Source organism: Phalaenopsis equestris, unplaced genomic scaffold (assembly GCF_001263595.1).
Source record: "Phalaenopsis equestris unplaced genomic scaffold, ASM126359v1 Scaffold000180, whole genome shotgun sequence".
NCBI lineage: Eukaryota > Viridiplantae > Streptophyta > Magnoliopsida > Asparagales > Orchidaceae > Phalaenopsis > Phalaenopsis equestris.
The window spans coordinates 509687-536416 of record NW_018164622.1 but is presented as its reverse complement, the minus strand read 5'-3'; the positions used below and the strand labels follow the sequence as shown (position 1 = coordinate 536416).

The 26730-nt window shown below is 34.0% G+C and overlaps 1 protein-coding gene across 4 annotated transcripts in view; it reads right to left on the bottom strand.

Moving 5' to 3' along the window:
• Positions 1 to 26730, bottom strand: part of LOC110022266 — a 39352-nt gene extending 12622 nt beyond the window's left edge. Inside the window, exons 1-3 of one of the 4 annotated variants that reach the window (XR_002293746.1) lie at positions 26568 to 26730; positions 12205 to 12407; positions 11282 to 11361 (exon numbers count right to left, since the gene is read on the bottom strand). Coding sequence is in view for 1 of the 4 variants with exons in the window: in XM_020721113.1 (XP_020576772.1) it covers positions 11282 to 11361; positions 26568 to 26608 (121 nt within the window). In the remaining 3 variants the exon portion in view is untranslated. Of the gene's footprint in view, positions 1 to 11281; positions 11362 to 12204; positions 12408 to 22501; positions 22637 to 26567 lie in introns of those variants that run through there. The other 3 variants (XM_020721113.1, XR_002293750.1, XR_002293751.1) reach the window with 3 other exon arrangements.

Genomic DNA, 26730 nt, shown 5'->3' with positions numbered 1-26730 from the left:
AATTACGGGAAATTTATATATATATCATATAACCCTCATATATTTACATATCCAACACCCAAGTCTTGGAATAAACTTGTATGTCAATTATGTGTACTTGTATGCCTAATACCTAAGCTTTGTTTTTGCATATCTATCACATTGGCTTTAATTTTTACGTGCATACCATACAATGCTTATATTCTCTGCATATGTGGAACCTAAGCTTTATAGTTACACAACTCTAATCTTTAATTCTACGTAAGAGGTACTTCTATTTCTTAACGTGAAATGTATCTTTTTATGCTTAGGATTTATATGCTGTTTTGGAAATAATTTGGGCACCATTTTGGAGCAATTTCGACATTGTTTTGGGATGTTTTTGCTTGCTGATTTAGAGAGGCTTACACAATGTTTTGAGGCAAATTTAAGGTCTGATTTTAATGTACTGTTTTGGAACCGCTTTAGGTGCCAATTTAAACTGATTTTGTGCACTGTTTTGGAGCCACTATAGGTGCTGATTTGGGTTGATTTTGATCGATGTTTTAGAGTCACTTTATGTGTCGATTCGGGCCGATTTTGTGCACTGTCTTGGAACAAACTTAAGCACTCTTCTCGAGAGTTTATTTAATTACAGTTGTTGAAAGATTTTAAACATTTTTTTTTAGGTTGATTCACTTGCTATTTCGTCTTTTGATTCGTTAGTTTTGAAAGTGGATCAACCTTTTCTTTTCGTTTGTTTTGGTATTTTTGTTAAATGGTTAAGTCATAAAGATGGGGATTGATGATTTAATTTTGGAAGATATAGAAAACCTTAAATCACCTTAAGCATAAATTAAAGTGTAGGCTTCCTAGATTTTAGGAGCACACCCTAGATGAGAGCCCATCCATCTAATCCTCAGCATAGACCTCCTCAATTTTAGGAACACACCCTAGTTGAGAGTTCATCCACCTAATTTTCAGCATATGCTTCCTAGATTTTAGGATTCAGTATAGACATTTTAGGAGCACACCCTAGGTGAGAGTCCATCCACCTAATTCTCAGCAGAGGCTTCCTAAATTTTAGGAGCACACCCTAGGTGAGAGTCCATCCACCTAATTCTCAGCATAGACTTCCTAGATTTTAGGAGCACACCCTAGGTGAGCGTTCATCCACCTAATTTTCGAGTAAATAACAAAACTTGGCATTCCTGATTCACAAAACTGATCAAGACACTAGACACCAGGATGCACAAAAACTTAGTTCATGCTTCCTTAATTAAATCAACAGTGAAATTCCCTCAATGACTTAACCTACAATAAAACCCAGTGCATCGGGATTTGAGCTTGAATATTACACTCAAATCCTCCTGGCAATTGGGGAAATTTCTTAACGCCACATATGGATCAACGGACTAGGATAAGTCTAGGGTCTAGGTAGCGAGGGCGATGACGACATTGTTTATGTGTGCTTAAATGAGGGATACAAAGTGAGATTATTAGAATAGTATCTCCTACCTCAAGGATCTTCTATAAGAGAGAGGAAAGGATCGATGATGTTATTCGCCGACCCTTGGTGGGATTGTGCCCTCGACGCTCTCAGGTTGTCAGTAGTTCTAGCACGATTAGAGCGACCAACCTGTGAACTACACGGCTTTACAAAAATATTTACAAAAATAAAATAATTTTTTTTTTGCATGGTTAAAAGAACTCTGCATAAAAAAAACTTCACAACAATTTTTGCACGAAAAATCAAAGAATTTTTCTATGAAAATTTATAAAGGTCTAGTCACTTGGATTGAGGTTAAAGAGACTGCCTTCTGTAGATTGTCGGACTGGTAACTCTTGTTCAAGACAGGGAAGCACACAGCCCAGCTCTGAGCCCCCCACTTTTACCAATGTCTTATACTCAGTCCTGATCTTTCATATATGTCTAAGGATTTCTTTTGCTCGTGATTTTTACAACTCATTTTTCTGACTTTCGCGTTGGGTTTTCTCGCCTTGTTTAATTTTCTTGCAAGTTTATTTAAATTTGCTGCAAGTCATACCGCGCTCGCAATATTAATCATGCAACAGCAGCAAATGCTCAGGTACGTTTTTACAGTTTATTCAAAGCATTTTATTTTTCAAAGTACATTGCATGATCGATATCATCTACTTGAGTTGTATTCCTTCGGGTCACTGCCTTACCGGCATACCTCTTTTCGGTCCCCTGTCGCTACGGCATGCCTACCTCTGGGTCACTGCCTTGCTTGCATTGTTACATACATTTTATTTACCTGCGATTTGCTTACTTTGCATGCAAAACCAGAATTGAAATCAAAACCGAAACAAAATAAAAACCAAACATTGATACCAAAACTGTGAAGCATAATCACCCATCTCAAACCCTTAAACCCTGGAGTCATCGCTACAGTAGGAGTTTCAAACTAAATTCGTGGGCAACACGACGAGGAATTCAGACTGAGCGACAAGAGGACCTTCTTCAGCATTATCTCTTCCTTAGCATAATAACAACCCAAAGGACTTTGAGGTAGCTCGCCTAGAGCGACGTAAATCTTCACCCTCTTTTAGACCCCTCTCTTTTAGGCCCCTGCACAACCACGTAAGTCCCAACCCGCCTTAGGTTCCGAGGTTGTCGTGTGACACGACGTAAACCCTCTTATTTCTGTGGGCTATTTGCACAATCGAGTATTATGCATATTTAAGTCCCAAATAATAAAATTGGCAAGATCGAACAATTGAATAACATCATCTCTAAAAATGCAGTCACACAGTAGGATAGTCCGGGATGTCACTGAGGTTTCTCCTAAGGATCTATGACATCTCCTACCTATTTCTTCCTTTGGACTCCTAAATAATTGTTCATATTTGAGTCACGCTCATTTGTCTTTCCACGTCCTACCGTGAAAACCTGAACCTTGAATTCTTTAAGACTAGAACCACTGATCATTATCGAGAGTTTTCTCAAGTGACTCCCGTCACTTGGGATGTAATTAACTATAGGGGCTTGCCTCTATAGGGAACTTGGAACCCAAGTAAAATAAACTCTATTTAATTTTTGTATTAGATAGAAGAACTTGTCGGTCATACATAAAAAGGTTTGCAGACCAAACGGATGTCACAAATCTCTTAATTTGCAGGATTGGGTCTATCGCCGAGGTCTACACTTATCTTTTGGGAGGGTGTAGTATTCGCGGTATCAGACACGATTATGCAAACTATTGGACGAATGAGATCCATTTGGTCTCATTTAAAAAAAAAATTAAAACATACTACTTTTAAAACTCAAAATATATATCTATTATATTAAATTAAATTTCAAAAATTATTTTTATATTCATATTTTTCAAATAAATCTATCAAAAAATTGACTGACACAAGTATTGGCTTTTCATTGTCATAACATTGCTAATTAAGGAATTACTCTACAAAATTATAGGTTATGTGGGCTGCTTTCATAGTTCAATCAAGTTTGCCCAACCCAAAGCACCTTATGTCATGATGAATCAATCATTAATATGCCTCCTTCCATTAAATGAAACTCAGTTTCTTGCTAAATACATGTATTGTGAGTGCTTTAGCTCTACTCAAGAAGAATTCTCTTAATTAGGATATCACAAAATTCTTAGTTATTTTAGATGTGTTCACATTATCTCTCTATATTATGTATGGTAAATTATTTATAGTTTTGAAAACACATATGAAGAAGGAAAATAATAAATAATGTGCTGGCAAAACTATATTGCTAGCTCATTGAATTAAAAAGAGAGAGAGAGAGAGAGAGAGATACTAACCTTTTTTTTTTTTTTTCTTTTTTCTTTCCATGCATTATTGTAAGCAACAAATTACAAATTTAAACCAACTGTATTTAATGCATCCTCTTAAGAACTATATGAATCATTTCCAGCTATATTCATTCTTACTCTCCACCGCAGCCACATCAATTGGATAAGCGAAAAACACTTCAACTGAAGCCAAAACGCAACCACCAAGAGGACCTTTTATGTGTCCCTTATCTATATAGAGCAAACCTCTGGCACATTTTCCATACATTAATAGGTAAGTAAATTTACTGCTTGAGCTCCTGATACAATGATGTTAATCCACCATGTTCTTAACCTTCAAAGTAAGACAATATATGAAATTTGAAACATACATCCTCTATTTACAAACTATAGAAGCACTTATGAATAACATATCTTCATGTAATTCTTTTTCTCCTTCAAATTAGCCAATTCTTGGAGGATAAATCTCCAGGTGATCTCTCATATGAGTTGCAAATTGTCACAGAGCTGGCTAGCAATTAAACACCATCAAAACCACTAGTCACTAACCCTGTATCATCCTAAATGGTTAAACTTCCATCCTCTACATCTCTTCCTTTCTTGAACCATTATATATTTCATATGCTTCTTTAACTTGTACTTTAATCCCAAAATAAATTGAATAAGATCATAAAACTGCGGTTACAATATTCTGAAATTTATCCACTTTGCTAACTTAAACCCCCTGCATCTCTGCTTAATTACTTTTTCACATTCAACATTTATTTGAGAAATATGAAATATCAATAAAAATGTTTTATGGCACCATTACACAAGAGGTAACATACAAGAGCTTAATTCACAGTTTTAACACAAATATTATTCGGTTTTTTTGAAAACAGCACCACCTCATAATAATATCTAGAATAGAAAACCCATCTGCCTTCATATCCTTCAATTTCTCAGCTACTCCTTTTTAGTAGAAATAGAATTCAAAAAAACCCATCCTCCATGATTAAAACCCTTAAAATTAGTAGCACAAAACCCTAACTTGTTTTGTCAAGATATCGTAACAAGACTCACCTAGTGTAATGAACATGGTTAAGAAACAAATTCTTCAATTAAAAAACTCAAGTCAATTCCGACTGAAATTTCAAAACATAAAATAGGAAGAATGACGCTAAAAGGGGGGAAAAAAACATAATTGTAAACCCTAGATATAAGACAAAAATCCCCAAAAAAAATAAGAAAATAAAAACTCTCAATGTTATAAAACCAAAAAAGTGAACGCCCTAAAATTGATTAAAAATAGTAGGAAATATCTATTTTCTTGGTATCTCTTAATGATTTAAATATGTCCATAAGCAATAAAGGAAGAAAAAGCTTCACGTTATTTGTAGAATGATTGACCACTTATAATCCACATATACTGATAGAAAGGGAAGAGAAACAAAAGCGAAGTAGCAAGAAGATAATTGTTGAATCCAAACTATCCATGAGCATTACCAAAACTTTTATGACAAGAATATAAAAATCCAAACAAATAGGGAGAACAGAGAAAGAATGAAATCTAGGATTATACTAGATGTCTGTTTGAAAATATAAGCTGAAATAATATTAGTCAATAAGAACTCGATTGAATATTATCATGATCATCTTTAGACCTCTTATCCATATATCAAACTCGTGGTCAACACCACAGAAATGATTGCATGTGATTGATACGGATTAATTTATTTAGTAAAGCTTAACAACACTTGCAATTAAATCTTTCTAAATTATGTTTTGTCTAAATTCTTTAGATAAATCCTGATGATCCCAAATATTGTGGATGAAATTATTAGAGAAAGAGCTTCCTTCGACAAAGTCTTTGGCAAGATTAGTGATAAGTTATATTAGAAAAATCATTCAGTGTGATTGGGTAACAAGTACATCATTTCCTCTTACGACTTCAACTTTGAGGTAGATAGAATGCTTCTTTAGATGACTTAAAGCTATTAGCAAGCTGGTTCAGGTGCTTGTGGATTCTTAAACCCTGTTCACAAAAGCGATGAAACTTAATTAATTTGGCTTAAGAGCATTGGGTGTATCTTTGTTCTTCCATTTTCATGTTTCTCCTATTAAAGAATAGAATGAATCGCTCAACATGAATTAGGTGGATACTATGGAATAGTTGATTCCTCAAAAATTCTTCTAATATGAAAAATGGCAAATACATTGATTGTGCAAGCTCTAAGGAATCCCTTGGCCTTCTTTTGAGATCTTTCATTATTCTTCACCGAGTTTTCTTGTGACTTCCGCATAAGGAGAAGACTAGGAAATATACCAGCAAGTAAATCTCCAAAATATTGTTGAGAAATTTTTAAGCATTGGGAACACATAAAGAAGCTGATTGGTTTGCTAATAAAGGAGGGCACTCATTCCTAATGCAAGGGTTTAGGGCTATCAAAACGGCTCGATGTTTGCGAACAGCTCGTGTTCGGCTCGTTCGCTAAGTTACCGAGCCGAACACGAACAAATTCGGCTCGTTTTGGCTCGAAATACTACTCTTCAATTATATATAAATATATATATATATATATATATTGATGAGTAGTATTTTTAAAAAGTTTAAATGACTACAAGACTACAAAGATTTATAATCACATAAATGTATTAATTAAGAAAATAGAATAAAACGTATTAAATTAGATTCAAATGATGTTTTAATATAAACAATGATTTTTAAATATTGCCCAAACCCGTACCATCATATTGCTACGTGATTAGGGTTGTCAAAACGACTCTTTGTTCGTGAGCAGCTCGTGTTCGGCTCCCTAAAAAAAAGAGGCGACAGACTTTTTGTGCTTGAAATATAAATGAGCCGAGCACAAGATGAGCATGGGCTCACTCGTGTCGGCTCTTTTACACCCCTACAAGGGTTATGACATTTTGGGTGGTTGGTTTAAGGCAAAAGGGAAGCAATATAAAATTACAATGAATTTCAAATGAAACATTTAGCTCATTTTTAGTGTAGTCGAGATTCGTGATATTTGCACTCTTTTGAAATACACTACAAATTGTCGTCATTAGTGACACTACCGTCGGCTACCACAGTCGTTGCAACCACCGCAACAACCCCCTATGCTGCTGCTGAAGGCCAACAATCTGCCTCCCTGAGTAACCAATATCTCTGCCACCCATCGCCCTTCGCCCATCACCGTCGACAACCACTCGGGGGTTTTACACTTTAGTTTTTTTTAGTGTATTCACTCAAAACACAAAATTATTAATTCATACATTTGCAATGTATTCACCCAATAAGAATATTTACTATTTAAAATATTACATTTACTTTTCATTGCAATTCTTTCGCACTGCATTCCTTTTTTAGCAAACGAAATAGCCCCAAAGTCACAAGTGAACTATTTTGTTATTTTACTTTGAAGAAAATCAAGGCTGAGCTAATTGAAGAAGCTGTGCATGATAAGAAAGTGAAAGTTATTGAAGATAAAAATGTTATGTAAGCCACATTAAGTGTGATCTTTTAAACAAATCTCCTCGAAAGGAAATCAGTTATGACTACTATTTGCTTAGAAATTCCAGAATGGAGGGAACAAAGAAATGTAATAGTGATACTAATGACTTTTTGCCAAACAACATTCGTATTAATGAGCTATTTTTTTTACTATTAAGATCATCTACAGTACGAAATATATCAAAAAAAAATTGTGTGTCAAGATAGACATAACTATAGAGTGAAAAATTAAGATTTTATTAAATATCCATCCAAAAGTATACCTTAACTTGATCCAAGTTAATTAGAATGTGTCAAATATGATTGAATATTATTAAATGTGTCATCTCATCCACCAATCTCTAATCTATAGGGTTAAGTCTAGGTTCAACATCACAAAAATGACTACATTTGATTAATACAAATAAAATTACATAGTAAAGCTTAATAAAACTTTTTAAAAAGTGTTTTAGTTTTTCTAGATGGCTATCTGAATACTTAGATAACTCTTAAAAATCACTAAAGAGAATTCTCTATCAATATCATAATAAATAATTCATTTTGGCATAGATTTCAATAAATATTTGAAGCTGGTATTATAATATCTAGTATTTTTCTAAGTTTTTTAGTTCAGAGTGTGAATGACATTTTTAAATTTAAATAATAATATAAATAGCATAGGAGCATTGAGTCTAGCATTTTTATTCCTTAAAATTCAAGAGGCATTTTGATTTAAAAGAAAATTTTGAGCATATTATCCAAAAAAAAAAGACAGTGTGAACATATGTTTCTAGTTTCATTCATTAAAAGGCATACAAAGTTAAATTATTCATTTTTTTTTAAAATAATGAATCATTATAATTTAGAGAGGCAATATGATTTTTCTTTTTTAAAAATTATGATAGCATAATTTAAAATATTTATTATCATGATGAGATTTATTTATGACATATCTAAATATCACAAATTAAATGTTATCCCTCAATACAAGTGAATAATTAGACAACATTAGTAAATTGTTAGATAAATAAAATTAAATTATTAGATTAAATAATCAAACTATTAGATATTCATATCATTAAAAAAATTTAAGGTCTAATATTTTAATTATATTAATAATTTTTTAGTTAAACTATTTAATATTAAAAGTTAAAACATTTATAAGAAATTACGGAAGCCTATCTTAAAAATTACCCCGTTTTGATAGATATAATAATGTTCACAATTTTTTTTTCAAGTATTTATCTATCATCATGCTTTACTAATGTGAGCATGCGTGATGAAGACATTTTTAGAGTTATTGATTTCTATCAAATCAGCCCAATTAATACACATAATTATGCCTGTTTTAAACCAACATGAGTTAACATTACATTACTTGTTACCTTTTGTTATCATTTTAATATAAATAATTATTTAATTTTTTCCTAATTTTGGTTTAAGAATTTTCCAAAATTTGATTCTTATGCAACTTCAGTATTTCGGTCCTATCTCTCAACTCAATGCTATTATTTGGCTTCTTAGAAACTAAGAAGATGATCTATAAATCATTAAGTAGTATCCCAATCCAAAGTAAAAGCTATAATAGAAAATTGTAATCTTATTTTTTAAACAAATGTATGGACCAGTTTGTAATTTTTAATATATGATTTTAGACCCACATCATATGTTCATTTCTTCTTTTTTTCATTGGAACATTATATATTGGGTGGTCATCATCTATGTAAGCGCAATTTTAGTTATATAGAATATGTTTATTGTTTGTATAAGTTAAATGCTTGTGTGAGTTTAAATGTCCGTTTGGGGCAGCTTATTAGGTGCGTTGCGTTTCGAAAACGCACGGAGGCTCGTTTGGTTGTGGCATTCGGTCTGCTTGATCAAATAAGCCGTCTGCGATTTATTAATAAATGCGGCCGCGAGATATATACCCCACGACCTGCTTTCTTTCGCAAGCGTATTACCTGCGTGCCATTTCGACCTTTGACCGCCTTTTCTTCCCTGGGTGCCTCCTCCCTTGACTCCTTCCCTCCTCTCTCGCTTTTAGTGTCGCATTTCACCTCTTCCTCCTCCCTCCGATCTCTGGTTATTGTGCTCTGTAAGTAATTTTCGATGGAATTCCTTTCAATGTGCGATTTCTAGCATTTTTTCGATGGAACGATATCCTTTATGCGATTTCTCAATGGAATGGCTTTCTTTATGCAATTTTCCAAATTTTTTTATGGAATTTGGAGTGTGGATGAAACTATGTGCTTGATTTGGAATCAGAAAATGGATTACAAAAGCTGCTCATTTATAGACGGCAAGTTTTCGGGTGCCCTGTATGTAATTGCCACAAATGAAAAATATGGGATGTGGTTTCATCAACTCCTTTGTTGTTTGAGTGACAATTTATAAAATGGACATAAAAGGGTGCTTGATTTGTTCATAGCATTATTTTGGGTGGCCTGTTTGTAATTGCATCTATTCAATATTACGCAGTTTTTTATTTTATGTTAGAGCTATGAATCGGTGTATGTGGTTGAGGCTGTGTTGTGTGTTGTGTGTTGTGTGTTGTGTGTTATGGGTGGTTGTTGTGTGTGGTTTGGGGTTGTGGCTTGGTGTTGTGCTGGTGGGTGCAGTGTATGATTCGGGGTTGTTGGGGGTGCCTTGTATTTCATTTCCTCAAATGATGAGTGGGTTGTGGGTTGTGGTGCATCATTGAGATTTGGGTGTGGTGCTTCAATGATGCATAGCAGTGTGGGGGCAGTGCGTGCTGTGGGGGCTTCATTGGCGTACGACAGTGTTCGGGGTGTCCTGTATTTAATTGCCTCAAATTAGGTGTGGGTTGTGGGTTGTGGGTTGTGGTGCTTCATTGAGATATGGGTGTGTGTCGGCTAGTTTTTTTTTTGTTTTAAAAATAAGATTTTAAAATTTAAATTTAATATAATATATAATGTAATTTTAATTTTGTAAAAATGATATATTTTTTTTTATTTTGGAAAATGATGGGACCGGATAGACCTCATATATCTAATAGTTTAAATAGTTGAGCACGATACCATAAATGATATATCATCTCGAAGGATAAACGTATCACTTATTAGTAAACTTAACTATCTAAACTAAAAAATTTATGACTATTTTGATCTGCGAAATTTATGGCCGACAAATTCTCCTATCTAATACACAGATTAGACAGGGTTTAGATTAATCTAAGTTCTTAATTCCCTATAGAGGCAAGCCCCTAAAGTTAATTACATCCCAAATGATGGGGGTCATTTGAGAAAACTCTCAATAATGATCAGAAGTTTCGTCTTCAAGAATTCAACGTTTAGGTTTCCACGATTGTTTATAGAAAAAATCAAGTGAGATTGGTTCGAGTATGAACAATTATTTTCAGAATCCAAAGAAGTGAAAAGTAGGAGATGTCGAAGATACTGAAGAAGATTCAGTGACATCTCAAACTAACATATGGTTTGGTTTTACATCTTTGAAAGAAAAATTATGTGATGTTTCAGTTCTGCAAGTTAGTTAGATATTCGGGACTTATATTCGCATATCATATCCAAATGACCCAAGAAAATAGGAGGAATTATGTCGTATCAGACGACTACCTCGGAATCCTAAAAAGTTTAGGACTTATATCGTATGATATATAATCGTACGAAGTCCTAAAAGATAGTGTATAAGAATTTACGTCGTGTTAGACGAACGACCTCAGCGTCATATAGGTATGTTATTTAAATCTATCGAGGTTCAGCTGAAACTCCTCTCTCCACCTTCTATTGTAGTCTCGACCGCTGCGCGGAGATGAATCGTCAACCGACCACGTCGTCGTCTCATTCTGAGAAGACAAGAGAGAGAAGAGAGAACATATCTAAAATAACTTGTTACAGATATTTAATGTGTTCTTCACAATGCGTTTTGAATTGGTGTTTGTTATTGTTGATTTGGGTTTGAAAATTTGTAAATTTAAATGTTTCAATATTTATATTAAGAATTTAAAAGTTAAGAAAATATAAGAAAATATGTTAAGAAAATATTTTAAAATAAAAGCCAAGTGGTTTTGGATTGATCTCACCGATGCAAAGTTTGATGACGTCCCGTCTTGTTTGCTCCTGAATAGCTTCCTGCTCTTCCAATGCCTTGACCGTGACCAGGCTTACATCGCAAAGGTGCACAAGAAAATTTGTATGAGAATTTGGGAACAAGATAAAGTTCTTAAGTATGCATAAATGCTATAGTTAAAAAAAAATTTGACTGTGTGTGATGTGATAATTGGAAAGTTTACTTATAATCCACTCAATTCTTATGTATCAATATATCTTACATTTAAGCTTTCATATTTACATACACAGTACATTTACATACACAGTACTAAAATTCATACACAGTACTAAAATTCTCAATATCATATCAAAGCATCAAGATTCTTATTAAATTTTTAAACGAAATATAATTTTCATTGTATAGATTGAAGATACTGAATTGTTGTGTATGCAAATGTAAAAGTTCAGGTTTGAGATATGTAAGTACATAAGAATTGTGTGTAAAGTATGTAAATTTCCAGCAAGTGAAGGAGATTTAGAAGTTTCAAATTTTCTTTCCCAGAACAATTGGGGTTTCATAAAAAAAATCTAATAAAAATTTACACAATTCTCATGTATTACATGTCTAACACTCAAACATTCATTTATAAATTAATGTCACCTTAATTATGCATGAGAAGTATTTTTAATTTGAAAATTTAAAATGATAATATTTTTATGTGACGTGAAAAGTTTAAGTGATATTAATGTAAATAGTAAAATTTAGGTGTTAGATATGTAAATACATAAGAGTTGGGAAGTTGGGTGGTATGTGGGTAAATCTTCCCTACATTTATATATCAAGTCGAATTTGTGTAACAATAAAATGAAGCAAAAAAACGGGAAGCAATCTTTCTACATTTATATATCAAGTCGAGTGTAACAATAAAATGAAGCAAAAAAACGGGAAGCATACCATCATCTCGGGACTTCAATATATAAAAGGAAACAATTAGAAATTCTCAGCAATGCACTTTCTTATGAACTTGCTGTGAGCTCCACAAGACTGCAAAAAAGCTTTCTATCCAAGCAACTTGCAAGCCTTTCAGGCATTTCATCAAATAGTTTCTGTACAAAGTTCAAATGCTTGGACTTTCCAAAGAAGCTCAGCAAGGGATTCTGAAAAGAGATGACAGCTGTAAACTTACTCCTGACCATGAAGCCATGAAAGCACTGGCTTTGTATACAGCGGGGATTCCTCTTTGACGTTATAATAATTGATATTTCCAGCAATCCTCAATATTGAACTAAAAATTACGTTGCAAACCAAATATGAAGCAAAGAAAGCAATTCTTCCAGAAATACCGCAAAGCTTAATGGCCACCTCACAAACTCAAACTATTTGATTGAGTCTTTTATAGTCTGATTCATTTATTATTCACATTTGCAATGCATAGTACAGAGGATCTTTATATTGGATAACAAGATCAATGAATCCATTACCAATGGTAAATCCCTTTAAATTGATGTAGATGCCCTCTTTAGCTTTGTTTCCTTGGTGAACACGGCTTGCAAAAGCAAGAATGTAATATCCATCATAAGATTCTTACCAGCTTCATCGTGATGACTATCACGTTGGTCTACAATATAACTAAATCCAGTTCCTATAGGCTGATCAACATATACAAGATCTGATGTCCTATCCCAAACCAGATTCGTTTCATTCTAATGACAAGTTGTTAGCCATTTTATAAGGTCCATTCTTGTAGAAAACAAACAATTCGCTGGCATCGAGAGAATGATTGCACGGAGAGAGAACTATGATTGCCATGACAATAGAAGAAACTGAAGAACCACTTTAACCAAAACATCATTATCTCAAATCAACGAGTTCGATCATGAATGTCAGCGATTAAATGTGGGTGGTGTGGGATGTTGTTGTTGTTGCCCGTAAGAAGCTGTCGGTCATCGGAATCGAAATCCCGTCGCACGCTTCGGAATGACGTTTTTAATTTACATATACATTTAAGTTTAAAATTAAATATGAAAATCAAACTGACCCCATATTTTTCATTGTTTAAATGAAAGAGCGTTTTACCCCAAACCTTGTATCTATCCCGAGGGATGAACACAAGACTTGAGAATGAGGTTTGATCAAATAAACTAAGATATATATGACGTCCGTTTGGTCTGCGAAACCGTTTTATTTGCCGACAAATTCCCCTATTTAATATGAAAAATTAGAAAGAGTTTATTTTAAGCTGGGTTTGGAAAAACTTCCTATAAGGGCAAGCCCCTATAGTTAATTGCATCTTAAATAACCGAAGTCACTTAAGAATACTTTTAAGAATACTCTCGATAAAAATCAAGAAAAATTATCTTCAAGGATTTCAAAAGGATAGGACTTTTCAATGAAATCGGACAAAGAGGTATGCAAAAGAGAATGGTTCAAACTTGAAACATTTATTGTAGAATCCAAAGGAGGAAGAACTAGGGGATGCCACAGAACCAGAGGAGATCCTCTGTGACTTCCCAGTCTACCCTATGGTTTGGCTTCAATTTCGAGGAAAAATATTCAAGTGTTTTATCCTACCAATTTTATTTAATTAGGGTTTACATTAGGGTTTACATTCGGTTTACATTCGTGTGAAACGATCACACAAATAGCCTGAAAGATGTAAGAATTTAGGTCGTAACGAACGACAACCACGGAATCCTAAAACGAATTGGGGCTTAGATCGTACAGCAGAGCTATACAAATGCCTAACGAAAAGATTGAGGATTTATGTTACACTAGGCAAACAACTTTGAAATCCTATGAATTGTTGTTTTAATTTCTAGGAAATGAATGGTTTAGTTGGGGAAGACATGTTCTGCTGTTGTGCTGCCCACCGTGCTAGTTTCATGCTTCTTGCCGTGACGAGTTCAAGTTTTATAGGGTGTTCAGTTATGATGTCAAATCAAACAACCATATGGTAATAGTTCTCTAAACATCCTATATAAAAAGAAGGCATGCTTAAGGCTATATAATATAAAATGTGCAGTACAAGACAAACAGTAGGATGCATGTAGAACGATAGCATGTAGAAACATGAATAGTATAACATGTTGTGCGGTACAGTAGCACGTAAAAACGGAAATAGTATAACATGTTGTATAGGAAGAACAGTAGCAGATAGAAACATGAATAGTATAACATGCTGTACAGGGAGAACAGTAGCAGGTAGAAACAAGAATAGTATAACATGTTGTACATGACAGTAGCAGGTATAAACAAGGAAATGAAGTGTTGTAAATGTAAAACAAACTTGTACGCCCGTGAGATCCGCTATTTCTTAAATATAGCAAGCTGAAATGCATCGCAAAAAGCGAAGTCTGGAAGAAATGACATCCAGGAAATCCGAAGAAGAGTGTAACAACGACTCATGACAGAAAACTCGAGAAAATCAACGAGAAAAGACTCAAGTAAAAATCTTCAAAAATCTTGAAGAAATCCCAAAAGAAAAGAAAAGAAACAAGAGTGTCATGTCCCAAAGCTTTAATAAAACAAAAAAAGGTTCGGGTAAGGGGGACCGCAAGCACTCGTGTAGGGCTCAGATATATGTATATATACTCGAGGGTCCACGAAGGCTACTCGGTCACCCGAATGTATAGAACCCACCGTTCGTCTAGAAATGTGTCATGAACCTCACCTAGAGAGCTACTTCCCAACCTAAACAGGTATTCGTCAGGTGGACAACCAGTTTTTAAAATGTATTTTAAAATTTATGTTTTCTGACATGCACATAAGTCTCAAAAAAAAGATCATCAAATTTTATTTTATAGCGAATATATATATATATATATATATATATATCATATGATATTGTGGATGTAAGGGGATCTCGCTAAATGATGTAAACTCTATTGTGTTTTTTAGTGTTCTTCTTATGGGATGTCCTTATTTTGGTGTACATTATTACTATTAAGTATGTGCTTTTCTCTAAAAAGTTTGATTGAAGTTAGGCACTTTAGAGTTTTACGAGACAATTAGGAGTAAATGTCATATGAAGAAAACAAAGCGAGGATCAGTAGATTTATTTGACAACGACTTTAGGGATTAGAAATTTCAAATTGAGTATTATATATTCTAAAGAATTTTGCAAAAACCTATTTTTTGAATTTAATTAATAATTATACTACGCTTGAATAGACAATCATTAGGCGTTGTATGTTATTCATTGATAAAGAGTATTAACAAATTGAATGAGAGAGCCATAACTAGTGTAAAGAAAGCTCTATCTACCACATATGAAAAACATTGGCAACAAATAAGATATCTCTAATAAGAAAAATTTTCATTCTCAAGATGGTTAATGCACTTTCATAACCTAAATCTTTAACCTTATAATTAATAATACTTGTACTATAGTGTGATTATAGAGAGATTATTTGGAGCACCAAGTGAATGGATTTTTGTATATGTATGGTTATGAAATATATCAACTCCCAAATTAATCCATGGCCTCACACATCAAACAAACACGAAATATTTTTTTTAATGCACTGAGGTGTAAGACCTACGGCCTGTATCGGTAGAGAAAGGAAGACAACTACCAAGATCCTCGGCCCAAGTGAGGCAAAGCCAAGAAAATTCACGGGTAAAAGCCAATATCAGCATCATCTAGCTCCAGACCCGAATAAACTCCCACAGGTGACTCACGGCCAAGGGAAAACGAGGCCAATATAAAAGAGAGAGATCCACGGTCAAGGCAACCCAAGGCCAAAAGAGGTTCATAGCTAAGGCAACCCAAATCAATTATATGAAGATATTTGATATGCATAGGAGAGTGAATGAACAAACCCCCACAAAGCCTCCAAACCGACTCCAATTTCACCAAGTAGGACATAAGAAAATTATTCAACCCATTCTTCAATCACCTCACTTTATGGATAGGGCAAAGACATACATTTAAACTTGACTCATCGATCAACACCCAAGCCACTTCGTGTAGGAAGAGCCAAACAACCCCAAAGGATTGCCAGCAAGCTCACGGGTAGGGGTAGGAACTAAAGCATCTGATCTTCCTGATCTTCCTTCAGTTTAATTGAACATCTCCATCCATAATCCTCTTTCATCATCAATCCAAATTCTTATGTTGGATAATTTTAACTACCATATATTTCGATAGCTATGGAACTCCCCCAAATCAAAATAAATTCCTCCACAATATGTATATTTAAACCAAAAACACTCACGAGATGCCAAAACCGAGCCCAGCAGGGGCCAAAGCCAAACCAAATGATCTACCAACAAGCTCACGGGTAGGACTAAGAACAAACCAAATCAAGCTCCCAAGCTACCTCTCGGGTAGGAGCAGAACCAGACAAAAAACCGAGTCATTCAAGGCCAAAACAAGGTCAAACAAGCAAAACCGAGCCCATCCACCAAAGCAGCTCTTGGGTAAGAGCCAAAGCAAGTAAATCCGAGCTCCAAGGAAAGCTAAAATCGAGTCATTCAAAGCCAAAACAGATTCCAAGCATAGATTAAAACCCAAGCCTTAACAGAAATTAAAATCCCAGCCATCTTAAGGTAAAACCGAGCCAAACCAAGCCAAGGAGCAACCCGCATGTTTTTGAAATATCAAGATATGAAGTCAATATACATCTTAAATAAGAACAACAACATATAGAACATATTTGGGCCACCAACCTAACTATTCCAAGCATGAAACAGTTCCCAACCGATATTTGAGCAAAAGGATGCCCCACGAGGAGCTAAGCCAAGCCATCCAAGCAAGTTACAAGGCTTTCAAAATTAAATAATTTTTTCTCATAACATGCATTTCGAGCCAGGAAAAGCCACAGAGAGCCAAAACCGAGCCCCCACATGCGTGAAAGACCAAATAAACTTTCCAATGTCTCATGCTAGATAAGAATAAATGAAAAGCTTCATGATACATATCCTAACATGCTTGCAAGAGGAGCTAACATTATCTCAAAGTCATGTTTCAACCTTCTTATTCACAGTAATAGAAATATGTCATAATTTCATCTCAAGCAAGTAGAGAAAAGAGGAAAAACTTATATCATGCTATATTTTCATCATCTTAAGCAAGTAATCAAATCCAATCCCTAGAACATGTTCGTACTTCCATCTCTAGATGCTGGAGTAACATGTCTTTCAAAAATATAAGTGCAACACTAAGTTAAAATGCCACATTATCCGTTGTACCAAGCTAACAGAGACTCGGCATAGAGCAAAACCAAAAACAGGGCAAGACACAAAAGGGTAAAAGGTACCTCCTTGAAGCAAAAAGAAAGTAACACAAGAACTCTAAAGGCACTCCCCAACTTCAATTGCTCCAACAACAAGAGGAAACCAATTTAAGCACCAGAAAATCAAAGAAGTGAGTGAGAAAGAAAAAATGACAGGGTTTCCTTCCTTAGAAAGTTTTCGGCCCTTTTTTTTAGAAGCTTCATAGAGGAGCTCTCATATACGCTAAGGGCAGAGGAGACGAATGATTAAGAAGGTGCGACAAAGGGATTGAGAGATGCGGAGGATTAGATCCTCGCAGAGGATTAGATCCGCGACAGAGAAGATCGAACCCATAACGCAGAAGATAGAATACGAGGGATAGGCATCTGCGAGATTTGTCTCCCGTGCGAGAGACAAACGCGGGAACGAAACCCCCCAACGGCACGAAGGAGCGGCCCAGGTGACCGAACGAGCCATCCTAGGGCTAAGGCAGGCCCACGGGTTCGAAAGAATGAGGCGGGGAGGGAGAGGGAGTTAGATTAAGGATTTTAATATAAGTTTATTAATTATAATAATAATGATAATAAAATATTATTTATTATTATAATTAACACTTAAATAGGTATTTTCCCCATGACGCAACGTCGCAATGAAACGAACGTCCCCCCTAAGCAAAATCGATGTTCTGGACGCATCGTCGTAGTCCGTTTCGTCATCCGGAGTCGTCCGGGCAACCTCGTCGTCGATCGGGTTAAAAACGCGTCGCGGTCCAAATCCTATGAAAATTTCGGCTCGAATTCGATTAAACAAGACGGCGAAGAGCGCAGCGGCGCCAAATCAACGAGTAGAGCCAATCCTAAGGCCGACAGTCCTATAAGAATGCTCCCTGAGTTCCTTCGGAGTAGCCTTACCTGCTAAGCAATAGCTGTTAAAACTACTACATGGAACGTCAAGTCGAGCGAAGAAAAGTCCAAAATGGCTAACGGGAAGGGCTCCTTCACTAATTTTCTAGGAGTAGTCGACAGAAAGGTCCTACGGCTAGATCCTAGGCTACTAAGGAGGGGAAAACTACACCTCGACTGAAAGCGAGGTCAACAATGAAAAAACCAAGAAGAAACCAAATCATTGCCAACACAAGACGCAGCCAGAGGTAGATTAAATCTAGCAGCAGATACAGGGTCAACTGTAAAGATGGCCGCAGAAAGTAACCGCAGGATCGTTGCAGATTTGTAATCAAAACTAGCATTAGCCAACGGAGGAGTTAGAGAAACGATGACAACAATTTTCTTTGGCGATGAATCCTCCTCCGGTGAGAATTCAAATATGATATCAAGAAAAGAGACGGCAATTTTCTTCGAATTCAACTCGTTAACTTAGCGAACGAGCTGAACACAAGTTTCTTAACGAGTCGAACACGAGTTATTTGCGAATAACAAGCCCTTTTGACAGCCCTAATTCTACATTATCCAGGTCCTTTTAATCAAGGAACTATCATCGATTGACTAGCTTCTTATATTTTTGTTGGATATCCACTTTCCTTTTCTATCTTTCTAATATTATTGTGTCCAAAGATATTCATTAAGTAATGTAAACTTATATAAGTCTTGTCCTACAATAGTTTATATCAATGCATGACCCAATTTAGGCATTTGAACACTATAAATATTAATTTAGCTTTTTTGGCATTCATAGCTTTATCCCATTTTTTTCTTTCAAACAAAACTATATTTTGGGGACATATTAAAGCATAATTGGCTTAGGAACACAACTTGGTGTATTGGCTTTATTCAGTTTCAAAGGAAAGACATTTTAACTTGGTCTAAAATGCGAATAAGCCCTCTGAATACTATACAATGACCAAATATTTTTTTTACTACACCTTAAACAATTGGCTTAGGACCATAATTAGGCTTCATTGTCTAGGCTTGATTTTAAAAGCTATATATTCTAATTTGATCTAGAAAGTGACTAAGCCCTTTTGTCTTTAGATAGGTTCAAAATGAGCAGACACCTTTTATTAGTTTGAGCTCCAATTGAATACTATAGTTCTTGTTAGCTCATAAGGATCATATATTAATTTAACTAATTTTTTTCCTTTTAATCATTTAAAATTTATTTTTAGATATCACTCTTGCATCCTTTCTTAAAAGCAAAAGGAAGAAGAGAGAGAGAGAGGGTGAGAAAGGGAGAAAGAGGGTGTCCGTTATTTTGAGCATTTCATTATATATGACCGTAGGCTCCGGTAGAGTTTACCGAACAAATCCTATACACACAAAAAAGACGGAACAACATAAAAAAAATAGAGATTAATTTGATCCGACTAGAAGCAATAAAAGGAGATTAATTAATGTAAAATGAACAATCCATGTTAATTCTAACGCCTCTGAACATGGACTTAATAATCAATTAAGACGAAGAAAACATCCACAACCCCATCCAAGTGTGCTAATCCTTCTAGAAGATGATGATAGAAGTTTTAGGGCTATCAAGATTGATGAACCTAACCTTAATGGCAGTTAAGATCATAAGGTCTATTTAGAATGAGAATAAAATATAAATCAATATTTTAATTGATGCAATCTAAGTGAAGAGAAAGGAGTTAGATTTGTGAAGAATATGTTTTCATCTCGAACTAGTATTTACATTTAAAATTTTAAAACTCAATATTTACGAGATTTAAAATAAATAGTCGCATGAAGAGAGTTGAAAGTTTAGTTATGATAAAAGTATGTACCATTATCATATCATGGACAACTACTAAATCAATAACAAAGGCTTACCCAAGGAGAAATCTGTATCAGTATAAATTGCTCTATTTGATGGGTATTTAATGCCTTCTGGAGTAGAAGATGATAATTTTATTACACTATGACCAAGTTTAGCAGGTTTAGGGAAGGATATTCAAAGAAAGTTTTTCCTAAGAGAAGTTGATACCTTAGAGACGGCCTATGAACTAAAAGATATTATGAACATTTTCAAAGCCATCAGTACTTCATAAACATGATTTAACAACCATTGTCTCGGTATTTCATAAATATTATTTTACAACCATTGTCAAACCAATACCACCGAACAATCCTATAATTGCCTCATCAAACTCCCACCATCGAGTTTTATTCTTCATTACTTGCACTCCTTGCACCCAAATAAGAAAGTACCCCTCAATCCATATCACAAGGAGGACCACTAGTTTAGTGTTTTTAGTTTAGAGGATGAGAATATGTTGTTGCAACTTGTCCAACCAACTTTGTGTATACTGAGGAAGAAGAATTAGATTCAAACTTTATTGATGAAATTTAGCATTAATATTTCATTCTTAAGGATGCATTAGAATTTAAATAATATGATAATAGCTTTGTAGATGACTTGCAACATCATGAATCCCTGGTTGTTGCTAGATGCATTTTTGCACAGCCTAACTGAGTTGGGAATGGAGGCATGATAGAAATTTTTCTGCTTCTATAAGGGATTGGAGGCATATTGCAAGTCATTAATGAAATGGCCGAAGTTGTAGAGCAGCTACTTCTTCCAACCACGTAGTGGGATTAAGGTTTTGTTGTTGTTGTTGTTGTTGTTGTTGTATGTAGTTTTCTATTGTTTTTGCACAAAAAATATTTTGATAATCTATATTCATCCAATATAAATCTAGAGAATTTACTGAAGTGTAATTATTCCATTCTATAAATCTATTTGTTGGAAAATTTAACATACAAAAAATTGGTACCACGTCATTTTCATCACAATAATATTCAAATAAATTATTTTCAAATTCAACTTCACGAATAATTTAAATGAAATATAGTTACTCTTTTACATATAGATACTCCAAAAAATTTTCTTATAATGAACAAATGCATCATTTTTATTTGCTTAAAATATCACTCAAATATATCTTAAATAATCATCTATATTACAAAAATTAAAATTTTTGCCGCCTAAGCTAATGTTACTAATAAATTCAAATATATACTCATGCAATGATTCTAAGGCTTAGAAATTGTAACAATGTTCGTGTTCTGGAAATTATTTCCAAAAGTGCTTATCATGAACACATGCATCATAAGCGTAAGTAAATCTATAATCAACTTTAAACAATAAAAAAATAAGACCCAATATAGAGATTTTCTAAAAGCCTGCATATATTGGGGGGTGTTGTGGGCTTCAAAAAGAGATAAAGCTAATGAATAGCTCCTAGAGATGGCGCTTGAGGACCTTAAAAAATTGGTAACTCATCCCTATGAAGAGAAGTTGTTGTTGACAGAAAAGACAACATATTAAGACCATAATGAACACGGTTCATTTTTGTAACATTTGAAGGTAGATAAGGAGCCTTCTACATAAGCATGATGGGTCTTGGTAGATTGTCGTGCAATCCAAGCAGTGTTACTTCTCATTAGCTTCAAACATTGTTCTAACAATGCAAGTATACGCATTTTATAACATATCTAATTAACGAAGTACTCTACAAAATTATTATTTATATGAGTTGCTTTCATAGTTCAATCAAAATTGCGCCCAGCCAAAGCTCCTTATGCTATGATGAATAGTATGCCTCCGTTCATTTAATGAAACTCAATTCCTTGCTAAATACGTGTTTTGTGAGTGTTTTAGCACTACTCAAGAAGAATTCTCTTGATTAAGATACTGCAAAACTTCTTAGTAATATAAGATGTGTTCGCATTATCCCTTTATATTATGTATGGTAAATAATTTATACTTTTGAAAACACATATGGAGAGCGAAAATAATAAATAATGTGTTGGCAAAACCATATTGTTAGTTCCTTGCTAAATACGTGTTTTGTGAGTGTTTAGCTCTACTCAAGAAGAATTATCTTAATTAAGATACTACAAAACTTCTTAGTATGTAAAATGTGTTCACATTATCTCTCCAAATTCTGTATGGTAAATTATTTATACTTTTGAAACCACATATAAAGAAGGAAAATAATAAATAATATGTTGGAAAAACTATATTGCTAGCTCATTGAATTAAAAAAGAGAGAGGGAGAGTTACTAACCTTTTTTTCTTTATTTCTTTATTTCCTTTTTTCCATGCATTATTGTAAGCAAAAAATTGCAAATTTGAACCATCTGAATTTAATGCACCCCTCTATGACCTATATGAACCATTTCCAGCTACGTTCATTCGCACTCTCTAACAGCTGCAACTGAAGCCAAAAAGCAACCACCAAAAGGTTCTTTTACATGTCACTCATCTATACAGAGCAAGCCTCTACCACATTTTCCATACATTAATAAGTAAGAAAATTTTATTGTTTGAGCTTTTGACACAATGATGTTAATGTTTAACAGTTAAACCGCCATGTTAACCTTCAAAGGAAGACAATATATGAAAATTGTCACATATATCCTCTATTTACAAACTATAGAAGCACTTATGAGTAATATCTCTCATGTAATTCTTTCTCATTCAAAGTAGCCCATTCTTGGAAGATAAATCTCCGGGTGATCTCTCATAGGTTTTGCAGGTTGTGATAGAGTTGGCTACCCATTAAACATCATAAAAACCACTAGTTACTGACCCTATATCATCCTAAATAGTTAAAATTCCATCCTCTAGATCTCTACCTTAGTTGAGCCATTATATATTTCATATGCTTCTTCTACTTGTATTCCTACCCGAATACATAGAATAAGATCATAAGACAGGCGTTACAATATTCTGAAATTTATCCTCTAACTTAAATCCCCTGAATCTCTGCTTAATTACTCTCCACATTCAACATTTATTTAAGAATTTTAAAATATCAATAACAATGTTCTATGACACCACTACACTAGAGGTAGCATACAAGAGCTTAACTCATAGTTTTAACACAAAAAATGATCGGTTTCTTTGAAAACAACACCACCTCATTTTAATATTAAGAATCAAAAACACATCTACCTTCATATCCTTCAATTCCTCTGCCACTCTTTTGTAGTGGACAGAATTTAAAACTCATCCTCCAAGATTAAAACCCATAAAATTGGTTGCACAAAAACCTAACTTGTTTTGTCAAGATATCCTAACAAGTCACACCTTTTGTAATGAACATGGTTAAGAAACAAATTCCTCATTTGAAAAACTCGAGTCATTTCCGATTGAAATTTCAAAACTTAAAATAGGAAGAATGGTGTTGAAAAAAAAAAAAAACATAATTGTAAACCGAAGATATAAGATAGAAATCCCAAGAAGAATAAGAAACTAAAAACTCACAATGTCATAAACCCAAAAATGTGACTGCCCTAAAATTGATTAGAAATTGAAGGAAATATCTTTTTTTTTTTTAATCTCTTAATGTTTCAAATCTGTCCATAAGCGATAAAGGAAAAAAAGTCTTCATGTGATTTCTAGATGATTGACTATTGCTAGCCCACAAATAAACGATGGAAAGGGAAGAGAAAACTAAAGCAAAGTAGAAAGAATATGATTGTTGAATCCAAACTATCCATGATCACTACCAAAACTTTTATAACAAGAATATAAAAAGCCAAACAAACAAGGAGAAAAGAGCGAATGAAATTTAGGATGATACTAGATGTCTGTTCGAAAATATAAGTTGAAGTAACATAGTCAATTAGAATTTGTTTGAATATTATTAAAGGTATTGGGATCATCTTTAGAACCTTATCTATAGATCCAGTTCGAGGTTCAAAACCAAAGAAATGACAGCATTTGATTGATCCGGATAATTTTTTTAGTAAAGCTTAACAACACTTGCAATAAGTCTTTCTAAAATATGCTGGTCTAAATGCTTAGATAAATCCTGATGATCCCAAATATTGTTGACGAAATTATTTGAGAAAGAGCTACCTTCAACAAACTTTTTGGCAAGATTAGTGATAGGTTAAATGAAAATTAATTCAGTGTGAATGAGGGTACTTAGATGATTTGATGATTTTAATTGTCGAGTTCATCTACAAGTATATCTTTTCCTCTTATGACTTCAATTTTGAGGCAAGTTTGATAGAATGCTTCTTTAGATGATTTGAAAGTATTATCAGGTTAGTTCAGGTGCTTTGCGGCTTCTTAAACCCTTTCACAATAGCAATGAAACTTAATTAATTTGGCTTAAGCGACATTGGGTGTATCTTAGTCCTTCAATTTTAATGTTTCTTCTATTAAACAAAAGAAGAATATTAGAATGCACCGTTTAATATGAATTAGGAGGATGATACAGAGTGGTTGATTTCTCAACAATTCTTCTAATATGGAAAATGGCAAATACATTGATTTTGTAAGCCATTTTCGGTGGCAACCACTCAAGGGTTTTACATTGTATTATTGTATTCACTCAAAACACAAAATTACAAATTCATACATTTGCAGTGTATTTATCCAACAACAATATTTACTTGCTAAAATATTACATTTACTTTTCATTGAAATTCTTTTGCACTACATTCCTTTTTCAGCAAACACAAAAGTCTCAAAGTTACAAATGAACTACCTTTTTATTTTACTTTGAAAAAAATCAAGTTTGAACTAATTGAAGAAGTTGTGCATGATAAAAAAGTGAAATTTATTGAAGATAAAAAATTCATATAAGCCATATTAGGTGATCTTCAAACAATTCTCCAAGAATGGATATCAGTTATGACTACTCTTTGCTAAGGATTCCTCAATGGAGGGGACAAAGAAATTTATTAGTGATACTAATGAATTTTTGCCAAAAAATATTCCTATTAATGAGCTAATTTTTTACTATTAAGATCATCTATAATATGGAATATATCTAAAAAAAATAATGTCAAGATAGAGATAACTAAAGAGTGAAAAAAATAAAATTTTATTAGATATCCATCCAAAAGTACAAATTGAGGTAATCCAAGTTAATTAGAATTTGTCAAATGTGATAGAATATTATTGAATGTTCCATCAATCTCTAATTTATAGGTTCAAGCCTAGGTCCAACATTACAAAAATGACTACATTTAATTAATACAAATAAATTTACATACCAAAGCTAAATAAAACTTTTTTTAAAAAGTGTTTAAATCTTTCTAGATGATGGCAATCCAAATACTTAGATAACTCTTACAAATCATCAAAGAGATTTCTTTGGTGACTCTCTTGAGAATTCTCTAGTGATATCTTTAACGAGATCTTTAACAAAATTAGTAACAAGTTCTCAGGTGAATTCATTTTGTGCAAGCAACTAGCCTTAGGTGACTTGACAACTTCAGTTGTCAAGTTCATCAGCAAGGAAGTTGTTTCTTTTAGACTTCTAACAGCTTCATATTTTTAATGAGTTTAATAAAACACTTTTTTAGATGACTTAAAGCTCTTGGCAAGCTGGTTTAAGTGTTTAGGGAATCAGAACTTGTTGAACTCAAACTTAATTAACTCGCCCAAGCAACAATAGATGTACAAGGATAGAGATCTGACAATGCTTTATTTTACTTTCCCTCATACAGGGCCCTTAGATCATCTCATACTAAAACGGAAGTTTAGTTATTTTAAGGAACCACATTGAAGATGGCAAGAAATGCCTTGAAGATGGAAAGCAATGTAAAAAATCCAAAATCATTGCATCCAAGAACATGGACCATATGAGAAGTCCCCTATACCTAGTAATGGTAGAAGGATATCAAATATAGCTCTAACCTAATTACACACCTATATCCCACTTCCAAAAAATAAAAAATAAAACTTCTTTTAAACCTAATTACTACAAGGCCCTCTAATCTTTACTATTCTTAATTTTCTAAATCACCAGAAAAATGACAGAGTTCATTATCACAATGTAACGAAAGTTATCCAGATTTAACCACTATCATATCAACAAAACTTCAGACCTAGAAATCAAAATGACAATTTCCAAGGGTTTTCCAACAAATTAAGATAACATTTCCTAATTCATCAAGAGAAAAGGATTGGGGAGGCTCAAAGCACCTTGATCCAGTTACCGTTCATTATACACACACATAAATGGGGAAAACATGCGAGGCATTTCAGGAACCTTCAAGAAATCATTCAATTCCTTGGGGCCCGGCATGGAAGTCACAATCGAAGACCTAAAAACTCCATTGAAGCTTTGATTCATCAGAAGGAAGGAAACAATCTAGAAGAGGAAGAATGAGAAGGTAGATTACCGAAAGTAGAATACCCCGCGACAGCCGCAGCTCAGCGTCATGACCTCCCTCTCTGCTCTTTAGTTAGCACCCCAGTTGGCAAGATCCTTCCCACTTGGTTCTTTCAACTCCAACCATTTACTCTTCACCATGTGTAAGCCATGATGTCGTCTACCTTTCCCGA